General features: G+C 41.6%; 1 protein-coding gene across 1 annotated transcript; it reads right to left on the bottom strand.

Annotated features, from left to right (window-relative positions):
* Positions 1–7,280: 7,280 nt before the first annotated feature.
* Positions 7,281–10,097, bottom strand: mrpl15 (mitochondrial ribosomal protein L15). The gene is made up of 5 exons (XM_085172903.1): positions 9,916–10,097; positions 9,624–9,781; positions 8,606–8,771; positions 7,841–7,964; positions 7,281–7,733 (listed from the first exon to the last, which is right to left on the bottom strand). Exons 1-5 carry the CDS (start codon positions 10,018–10,020, stop codon positions 7,396–7,398), a joined length of 891 nt encoding a protein of 296 aa, XP_085029029.1. The 5' UTR covers positions 10,021–10,097; the 3' UTR covers positions 7,281–7,395.
* Positions 10,098–11,100: the final 1,003 nt, after the last annotated feature.

The raw sequence follows: 11,100 nt of genomic DNA, 5'->3' as shown, positions 1-11,100 counted from the left end.
ATTTTTAAAAAAAAAAATCGAATTAGAAAAATAAAGTTTCACCCGTTTTATTGCCAAACGGAATAAAGTCAACGTAATTTGTGTCTTTATCCACGTGTAGATGACACAATGGAGGTTCTGCACTGGGACAGGATTTATGTTTGTGAGGTGAAAACGTGACACTTTTATATCTTCTACATAATCAAAAAAGGTTTTAGACTTGTTAACATACTCAGATACAAACACGCTCTTTAACTGGACAAAATACACACACACAAACCTCATTTTTTCCTCTGACCCACCTATTAAACCCGCGTTAGTAAAACCAAATCACGCCTTTTGATCAATAGTGCCTGAGGACCAGGGAAGGAATTGATGAGCCCACATCAAAAGTTTTCATGAGGCAAGGCTGGTTACTAATTACACTGTGTCTTTCAGCTCTTATCGGCCATCCACTGTCTTTATCAAAGTTCATTTTACACGACTGAAACAAACGTGATCAAGGCGCGTTTATAACGCGATTACAGCTCGCAAATGTTTGCGAACACGCACGCAGAGAAAAGCGTTGATAGGCCCACACAAAGACCTATGATGAGCCATTATGCGGGACATCAAGAAGGAGAAATAGCCTGACCTTATCGGTCTCAGCGAAAAGATGAAATAAACAGTGGAACAGGCTGACTGGCTCCCCCTAAAAAAGTGGATTGAAATCCTCAGACATTCAGACGCACAGAAACCGCAGTTGGCGCATCGCTCTCCAATTCCAGCTCAAACTGTCTGTGCCAGCTTCTTCACAAAGTTTTATCCTAATTTAATTCCAACACACACACACGAACAGATTTTATTTAATTTGCTGCGAATATTAAGGCTTTCCTTCACACTTTATACAGTTTGTAAACGAAGAAAACTGTCAGGACCGCAGTTTCTTTACAATAACACACACAAAAGGATATAGCCACCAATTAAGTCCACGCAATGACATTATAGTGATAGCAGCAGTCATTTACAAGCACATTGGGATAAAAGTGACTTTAAATGAATAGAAATGACCAGCCCAGAAACCCGGGAAGGCTGGCGCTCCCTCTGTAATGCAATTGGATGACATTACAGGTGCTAGCTTCCCCTTTACGGTTTCCACGAATGTCTGCCTTTGCAACTGACGGCATACATTAGACAGACAATATGTGCATTATGCAGACAGTTGCAACTTTGAGTCTGCAATATACTGTGCATCCGTGAGACCTGCACCTGCTCTGCATTATCTCTTCAGCAGAGTCACTTACGCGCAACTTTAAAGTGTAAATGTTCTACGGTGCTGTTTAAAGTACAGAGGGTTAATACACAAGGGTTTGCACTGATCTTAAGGCGAGTTCTGCTAGAATACACATATTGGAGAAAACACAAGTCCCCACTTTAAAGGGCTTTCCAGTGAGCCTCGGAATGAGCCCGTAATAGGAGGTTTTTATTTGCTTTTGTTTTGGACTTTGTTTTAGCGTCGCAGTCAATCAGGTGAAATGGAGATCTTTAAGAAAATCAATAATGTGTCATGCAGGCAAACTCAATAATAGACGTGATTAAGGTGAGTTGTTTCAACCGTGTTCCCACTATTGGCGACCAAATATAAAACTAAGAGTCAAAACTGATAAGCTGGTATCTAGCTTTGGTAAAGAAACCAATAAAAAAAACTTTTAAAAAAAAAACCCATGACAAATGTGGAGGTTATATGTCAGATTTAAAGTCGAATTACTCGTCAGAATAACTGGTGATTTGGTGGTGGGGGAGGTGGGGGTGTCCTTGTTTCACAGCTTGTCAGAATTATAGGTTGAATCCACATCCGCGAGGGTAGAGCGGGACGCATGCTCCAACGCGCTGTGAAATGCGCTAATGGATTTAATCAATTACCTTGAATGGCGCAGCGTGAATACAATAATGTTAGTTTCGGCTGACTATCAGCGCGAACTGAGAGGGCAAAATATTAGCCTCCTGAGACCCAGTAATTAATTTTTTTGCACTGTAGTACACATTTAGTTTTTGCTTGTACCTCTCATACTCTGCTTGCCACTCTTCTAAGTCCTGATGTTTCTTAGAGAGGACAACAGTACCTTTAAAATGATATCACATGTGTGGGGGTGTGGCCTTGCCAATTGTCTTTTTCCCACCTTTTCAAAATGACTGGGATGCCCACAAGCACATTTTATGGAAGAAAGAAAGATAGATATTTACATTTAAAATGTTTATTTTAAATCAGATTTTGATTAATTTTCAAAAATAAACATCTAGTAAATAATTTGAGGGGTTTTTAAGAATTAAGCTTATTTAGTTTCACAGAGGAAATGACTAATTTATTAATGTGTACTCTGGTGCACGTCGGGACTTTGTACTTATATTTATTTCACCTTTTCCTAGTGTACAACTCTTTGACAAAGGCAGAGAGAATTCTTAACAGAATAATTGAGGGAGATTCAAACATAGATTTTTCAGAAGATGAGAGTCATGTGAGCCAGAGAGGGTGAGAACCCAGGAGGAGCCACACGAAGATTATCAAGATGCAGTGGCAGATGTAATAGAGAAAGACACAGGGCCACCTGAAATCTGTCGTCCTATCTGGTCCAAAACCAACATGTAGGAGAATCTGGAATTTTTGATTTTGAGTTAAAAATAAAATATGGGTAAAATGCAGAAATGTTTTCCAGTAAAGTAAAAAAAAAAACAAGAGTCGCAATTATAGCTGAATCCATGACACCTGATTGTTTCAAGATCACGTCTTTGCTGAAAGTTGTCAATGATCTCAATGTGCGACAAGAACTCACAGTATCTGGAGTTCAAGCTCCTCTTGGCTGAGAAACCAGGGACAAACATGTGAACAAGACATGAATAATACCAGTAATGAAGAGTTCTCTCCAAAAATCAAGAAAAGGAAACCCCAACCAGATGAGAGTGTAACAAAATATGGTTCACTCCACTTGCCTGAAATGGTTAACAGTCCAAGGCATTTCAGTTGTAGAATGGTTGGGTGCAACAGTAAAACATATGTGAGATGTGGGAAGTGCCAAATGTTCCTTTGTGTCTCCAAATAAAAAAAATCACAGTACTTCCTCAGATATCATAAATGAATAGACTTTTGTGAAATAGAAAGCCCAGTGCAATCACTTGTTCCTGATCCAATGGCTTACAGCTAGTGAAGTGTCAGTGACTTCTAAGTTGACCCATGATCTACATTTTTATGATATTGTTATATAAATAAGTTTTAATATCCTACTTACAAAAATTTCAGTGGAGCATTTAATTTTCTTAAATAGCTCTTGAATTTTGTTAGTTTCACATTCGTGATCAATGAACTCCCCTTGTGCACTGAAGTGCACATGTTGTAAAATTTAAATAAAATGAGTTAAAAACAATTTTGTTTTTGTAATGTGTTTTTTTTACCATCCCAACACTTGATTTATCTGAAAAAAATCAAAATCAAAATACTTTTTTCCCCTGGGTCTCAAGCTCTGTGTGTGTGTGGATGATAAGACGGACTACTATACTTGTGGGGTCCAACAGTTACTTATGGGGACAAAGTGCCCGTCCTCACGAGTTTGAAGGCATTTTTTGAGGCTCAAAATGGGGTTTTAGTGTCAGGGTTACAGTTAGGTGATGGTTAGGTTTAGGCTGAGGGTTAGGATTATGCATTCATTTTTCATCTTTAGGGTTAGGGTAAGCAGCTAGGGAAAGCATTATGTCAATGAGATGACCTCACTAAGATATGAAAACGAGTGTATGTGTGTGAGTTTAAAGTGAATAGATTCTATATTCCTTTTATTGTATAACCCACTCCAAACCCCACCACCAGCAGGGCTTTCCTTTGCTGAAAAATGTTTGAAAACATGTTAAAAGTCCTTTATGTTTGGCCTTATTAATGAATCCTAATCTATGAGGTGACAGTAGGGTATCAGTGCATTGTTTCATAGCCAAACAAGCAGTGAGCTGCCACTGAATGGGCACTATGCTTTCTGAATAGGGATTGTTCTCTGTGGCTTTCTGATCACAATGTGCCATTGTATTGGACAGAACTCATATATGGGACACTCCTCTCCTTCTCCACTGTGGATCAGTGATGATCAGGCTGGCACAGGTAGAGCTGTGCAGTCAGGACCTGTAGGAATACCAGAGGGCTACCTTATGAAGGGACAGGTCAGCAGGCTCTTGGAAACGCTGGATGATGCCTTGGTTGGATATTTACTATATGTGGAGCATGCACTCAATTGGTTCTGGTTTTGTGATTTTCTGCTTGTGGGCTCTAGTTTTCCGTCTCTGAAGGTGCTCCAACACCCATGTTCTTCTTGTACTATGGATATCAAGTCATTTAAGTTTGCTGACATGGAGACGCTTTCTTCAGGCTTCTGTCCAAAGGACAAATCTGATCAAAGCCACAGAGGTGCAATGCAGGAGGCCCGTGTCTTGACCTCTGACACTGCAGCACTGTATTCTGCCTCGGCTTCACTGTCATCCCATTGACTTTCCTTACAGTGCCTCATTCATAAAGAGCTGCATTGTTTTATAGCTGGAAGGTGTGAAGAGGATATGATGGTGTTGTCTCAGGTGACCGTGATCTTCGCGGCGAGAAGCTATATTGCATTGTTGAAGTATTGTATGGGCACAGCAGGCCAGCTTGAGATATACTCTGTCAAGTCTCAGACACCATTCTATGCAGTGGTCTGGTTCCCCCGCCTCCAGCTTCACTTCTCAATCATTTGAGCAAATTCAACAGCAGATGAGGCCTGCAGATTCCCGAGCGTCAGCTTCCACACTCCCCGTGTAAACAGCGCCCTGCCCGGCCGGCCCAACGTCAAGCTAGCTGAGAGGATTACATGCCCCCTGGTGTAGACAGGCTTAATGTGGCCTCATTAACAGAGCACAATGATGCCCCCACCTCTGAGCAGAGATAACAAGCAGAGCTCATCCAGACTTCAAACACAGCTCAGACAAACTCGGGAGCCCAGGCGAGGCCACGGAAGACGAAGAACTTCTGCACTTCTGCACTACTTTAAGTAGCAACTGCAGACTTTATCGCCCAAGTGTGCCAAAAAAGGAGAAAAAGTGCCATTTCAGCATCTAGAAATGTGAAGATTTTAATGAAAGAGGACATGCACATCACCGTGTAACTGAGAGTACGGCAAAAGCACAAATAGCATGAATAAAAATCCAGTAATATAATTTTTTATGGGACAAACTGTCTTGTAAAAAGTGCAAAGGAGGAAATTATTTAATGTTTTAGAGGAAGCCTTTTTAAAGGCCTTCTGCTTGTCAGTTGACTTGTGTGTGTGTGTGTGTGTGTGTGGCATTTTTGAATCTTATTTTATTTTCTGCACTAAGTGACTAATTGTAAGAAAAAATCACTAATGAGTAAATTAAACAGTGCTCTTGTGTTCACAGTATTAAATCACAGCCTCCAATTCCTCTGTCTATCTCCTTCCTCCTTAAACTGCTTTCTAACTTCATTTCATTTGTCTGTCATTCAGAGCTGCTCAGACTGAGACTGGCTAATGAGGCAAAGCTATGATCTCGCCGCAGAAGCAGCTCCATTCTTTGTAAATTAGGAATTGTATCCTACACTGATAAGAGCCTTATTTGCACAACTGAGTTGACATCTTTTACTTTCCAGAGAGCTGAGCTTTGGACATTGGATGTCCTCTGTCCCACGGTTTGAAACCAAACTTGATCCCAGACCTCCGCCTCACACCTGTGCCCGGCACACAGCGGAGAAGGAGTCGTGCATTTAACTGTAATTAGCCCTGATTATTATCTGAAACTGGCCTGAGACTTGCGAGACACAGCCATACACAGCGTCTGTCTTAAACGGCTCATTCAAGGCAGCAGATAATCAAATCGATGTGCCGTGCTCAGCGCCGACAACAATGTCTGAATGTTTAATTAAACAGTGTGAACTGGTTAGACTCAGACATTAGATTATTTGGAGCAGAAACCAGACACAAAACGCCCGTCTGAAACAAATCTTTTTAGCCAGCTGATTGAGGAAAATACTTGATTCCACTTTGTCATTGTTCTGTGCAAACCTTCAGGCAGCCACACGCTCACAGGGCCGATGTTTGTGCCTCTTTGCACATAACAAAAAAAAAATTGTTTAGCTCGCTCCTTTTCTCTCTGTTGCTCGTCTGAGACCTGATACAAATTCAAAAGGATCTGCTGCTTTGAAGATAAGAGCTGTAGTTCTGCCATAAACAATGATTGTGCTGTTTCTTTCCTGTGGCGTGATTTATTTAAAGTATTATGCTTTAAGGATTTGGGCAGGTTTTCCTGGCAGGGCCGGCTGTGTATGTATCCACCGGCCGTATTGGATACTTGAGGATTCAGGAAAACACTCAGGGAACCACAAGGAAAGTCATCAAAGTGAAACCTTTGGCTCGCGGGGTAAAAATTTACTATTTAACTGAAGCTCACCTGAAAAATGATATTTTTTTAAACGCTTAACGAAAACTTTGCATCCCTTTTTCTATTCTTGCATAATTAAGATCTGCCTGCATTTAGTAAGGTGGCAATGGGGGTGGGGGGTGGGTTTAAGACAAACACAAAGCTCGTGGTGGTGCACACACGCACAGGCATATGCTTCCTTTGATAAAGTGTTTTTATAACAGCACAAATTCTATGGCAGCCTCCCTCAAGACAATATCTGTGCAAAATACCAAGTTATTTATAGGGAGTGTGCCATTTCAACTCCAAAAAAATAAACACGAGCGTAATAGCGAGCTCAGGAGAGATGCGATGAAGCCGCAACCAGTGAGGTTACACTCCGGCACAGGCTTAATTTATAGAGTGCGAACAGGGGGCAAAATAGAAATCTCATCAGGATGCATTGAGTTTTATTAGATATGAATGATGTCTTGATTCAGCTTTCATGTCTCCAAAGCATACAGAGGCAAGGTTGTATGTATGTTTTTTGCCTGTGATTGTGTTCCAAAACAGGGGGAGGGGGAGGGATCTTTTGAACGTCCACACCAGGATACAGCTGCCTGTGACTAATTTCAAACTCCCCTTCTAGGGCCTAGGCAACCCATTTCACAAGTAACACACATCACCAGGCATCTGTTTCCTGTTTTCATTCTTTGAGTTATCTTATTTTCCTTATTTCCCCCTCACCTGTTACAGTTCACGTTCCTTCCATCATGCAGCACGGGCCACGGTCGTGCTTGGACATGAGGCCGTCAGATGTTGGCCACCGAGTAGTACTCATCATACGGTTTGTGGCATAAAATCGACTAATTTAACTGTATTAATAAAAGACAATACAGTGAAAAATGTATTTTTCAACATAAAGTTTAATGGCAACACACAGACTACAGTTTTCCATACAAAATGAAAACGCTTTCAACACCCCCAGCTCCCTGTACATAAACAGCATTTTTCTCCTAACACCTACGAGCTGTAATATTTCAGCAGTTTTTCATCAGTTGGTTTCAGGATCTTCTTCTCAGGCATGTTAACAACCCAGCCTGGAGAAAGGCCAAAGAAGATCTGTCGTATATCCTTCCTCATGGCCAGCATGTGATACAGTTCATCCTTTGAAATATCTGGCAGAATGTAACCATACTTCTGTGCCAGAGCTAGCCGGGCCTGCTGGATTTTGTCCGGGTCTGCCAAATAACCCCGGTTGTCAGCACTTGTGTAATAAGGGAGCATATTCTCCCCGGGCAACATTCGCTTTGGAATCGGCTGCCCGCGGACAAAAAACGGGACGGGCTTGATGAGGATATCTGCAAAAAGTGAGAGCACATTTTCAGGCCTTTTATCTTAAAAAAATATTTAAAAATAAAATACAACGACTTGGATAAGTGGATAAGATCAGTCATTAATGAGTTACCGAGACTTATGGGATCATAGAAACTGGTTGTGATGACCCCTCCGTTCCTTTCAATAGCAGCTATGGCTCCTTCAGTCGCTCTCTGAACCTCAATGTTGATTTTTGCAGCAAAAATCTCAGCGCCCTGGAACAGGACAAACACATGAGCTTTAGTCAGAACTGGCTAAAATAATAAACTAAATAAAAATACTGAGGAGTCAAGACCAGCATCTTAATCTGTTACTGTCACAGTGACAACACTGTCATGTGGTGCCACCTACTGGTATGTCTACTGAAATTCTTCAGTTCTAACCAATTAGATAACCTCACAGTGATTTTAAAGCCATTCTTACAGAATAAAACCTTTGCTGGTCAAACTATAAGCTGTTTAAATTGTTTTCTTTGTCTTGCAGCGGCTATGCATAAAGTCTTCAGCTCACAGGCTCTACTGATGACAGAGAAAATACATTTGTGTGTTTTCCTCATCAATATTTAAGATGTTCTGCTCATAAAACAGATAAAGGAAATGAAAAGGTTATCCATTAAGAAACCTTTTACTTTCAATTTCCATGGAAAGGAGATCCTTTGGTGTTTGTAGCATAGCATTCATAATTTATTTGACCTCAATAATCACGTCTCTCAAGTCTTGTTTTTGTGTTGACACTAAATACGCCAGGAAGTAGCTGTTTGTCCTCAGATGATTGTTAAATGATTTTAAAATCAGCTGTGATGAAAAATCAAGCTTCCTAATTTGATCTCTATGAAACAGATGAACAGATCAAAAACCTCGTCAACAAGCTGGACTCCATAGTCGCGCTTCAGGGGCTGGATTGTGACTCCTCTGGCATTGACGAGCTGAGTCAGGTCTATAGGCTGAGTCGGGTCGACTCGTCCCAGATCGATCAGGTACTGCAGCCGTTTTAGCGTCAGAGGGTGGTACTGCGGACGGCGACTGAGGAGGAAGAAGAAGTACAAATCAATATGCACTGCTCAGAAAAATGATGGGAACGCTCGATCAATCATAGCAGCGTAACACAAACTGAGTTAAACTTCAGGGATATCAATCTGTCCAGTTAGGAAGGGGAAACCGCTGTGAATTCATTCGAGGTGCACCTGCATCTTTGCTCTCTCCTTATCCCTCATGACTAACTTTTGTTTATTGCTACTGGCAGCATGAGATGGTAACTGCAGTCCATTCAGGCTGCACAGGTAGTCCAGCTCTTCCAAGGTGACAGATATGCAAGTGACATCGCGAGAAGGTTTCCTCTGCCACCCGCCACAGTCTCCTTATATCTCCTCCCTTCAAAACTGTGGAGGACATACAAGGGGATGGGACATTACATGGGGCAGTATTTGATCTTTTGAGCAAGAAGGAGAGGAGCAGCATTGCCCATGCTCTACAAAATGACCTCCTGCAGGGTGCTCAGGCACATTTCTGGCTGTCAGACTCCATGTATGTGGCATGAGGGCCTGATGTTCTTCAGTGGAGTCTGTGCTCTCATCTATGAACAGAACAAGGTGCCAGTGGCAGACCTGTCACTCCAGGTGTGCACTCACAAATGGCAGTCCAGCTTCACAGCATGACTCTGATGCTGGTATTAAGATATCAGTGTGGGTAGTGCTGTGTAGATAAGGTGTACTGACTGAGTGACAGATAAAACAGGTTATAAATAAAGCTTTGTTTTCTGATCCGAGCTTGATGGCAACCAAGTGCATCTGCCATTTATGCAAATTCGGCGTGCCTCTTACTCAAGCAAGCATTCATCGGTTAGCTTCACAGATAAAAGGCATTTGACGCTTTTACCTGTGCCCTTCATTGAATCCGTATTTTGGTATGGCCAGGTAAAAGGGAGTCTGCCCCCCCTCGAAGCCCAGCCGAGGTCGGTTCCCTCTCTGCCGCTCTCCTTTGTGTCCTCTGCCGCTCCTGTTGCCACCATACTGCCCTCTGCCCCGGCGTTTCTCCTGCGACACAGGACCATTTAGGACCATCTCCTCTTGCTTGCACATAGAACAACTATCTCCGCTGGATTACTTTAGCTGACATTAGCTGCGTTAGCCACAGATAGCTACAAAATTTACGAGAGATTAAAACTTACAGTTTGCCGGGCTCCTGGTTCAGGCCGTAGGTTCGCTAATGTTATCCGCGGGAGGTTCTGCAAAACATCCAGTGCTTTACCGCCTGGTTTCTTAGGGAAAGACATGTTTCGGTCGCTCACATGTCAAAGCTAGCAAACCAAGGGCATAGAGGTCACGTGACAAAGACGGCAGCGGAAGTATTTCTCGTTGACGCTGTTACGTTTCAAAATAAAAGAAAGGGGTTTGGCGCTCCTGTTTTCCAAAGTAATCCGTGTTAATATGCAATTTTTGTTATTTAGAAAACAGCCAAAATGGTCTGGCTCACAACATTAATTAACATATTTTGAAAATGTCCCAAGCAAAGGCCAAACGTTGCTAGAATTCTTACTAATATTCAACATTCAACATTCACCATTATTATTTTTTTTTTACAACCTTTCCCGTAGTATTGTCTCTGCACACCACCACTGTGGATTTTAAATCAAACAATCAATATGTGCAACGACTAAAAAGTGAAAAATGACTTGGGGAGGAGGAAAAAATTTCCTTGGGATTGCATCAGGAATAGCATCCAGTGTGAAAAAAGTCTTCCAAGTCAAACATGTAGAGCCACTTTCAGTTGCTACTTGTTTGTGGATGTTTCTGCATCCAGTTTTTCCATTTCATAGCCAAAAAGCATGCTCTGTTGGGTTGAGATCAGTTGACTGACTTGACTATCGAAGAGTATTCTTTGCTTAAAACCCAAACCTAAACAAAAACTCTTGAGTTGCCTTTGTAGCTTGCTTTGGTTCATCAGTAATCACTTTTGCGGCATTTGGCTGAATCTGCGAAGGGAGTATTTGTACACTTCATAATTCATCCTGCTGCTTCTATCAGCAGTTACATCATCAATAAACACTAGTGATCCATTTCCACTGGCAGCCATACATATCCACACCATTACACTGCCCCCACCATTCTTGACAGATAATGTGGTACACTTTGGGTTGTGATCATCCTGGTACAAATTCACCTCGGTTTCATCGCTCAAAAACATTTTTTTTTCCAGATCTGTATGGGCTCTTTTAGATGTTTTCTGGAACAATCCAATCTAGTTACCACAGCTCTGCAGATCATCATTGTTCTTGGAAGTAGCTTATGTTTAAATATGTAAAGGTTCTTCTTTTTTTATTATTATTATTTATAAAATTTTGAATTGTATTTCT

Source organism: Neolamprologus multifasciatus, chromosome 9 (assembly GCF_963576455.1).
Source record: "Neolamprologus multifasciatus chromosome 9, fNeoMul1.2, whole genome shotgun sequence".
Classification (NCBI taxonomy): domain Eukaryota; kingdom Metazoa; phylum Chordata; class Actinopteri; order Cichliformes; family Cichlidae; genus Neolamprologus; species Neolamprologus multifasciatus.
This window is presented reverse-complemented; position numbering and strand designations above follow the sequence as displayed.

What these genes read in the sequence shown, in the direction of transcription:
- mrpl15 (XM_085172903.1), bottom strand. Translation starts at nt 10,020, where the DNA reads ATGTCTTTCCCTAAGAAACCAGGCGGTAAAGCACTGGATGTTTTGCAG. An exon ending in AACCAGGAGCCCGGCAAACT is followed by an intron (nt 9,782 to 9,915) that starts GTAAGTTTTAAT and finishes CCTGTGTCGCAG; the next exon opens with GAGAAACGCCGGGGCAGAGG. An exon ending in GAGTCCAGCTTGTTGACGAG is followed by an intron (nt 7,965 to 8,605) that starts GTTTTTGATCTG and finishes GTCCTGTTCCAG; the next exon opens with GGCGCTGAGATTTTTGCTGC.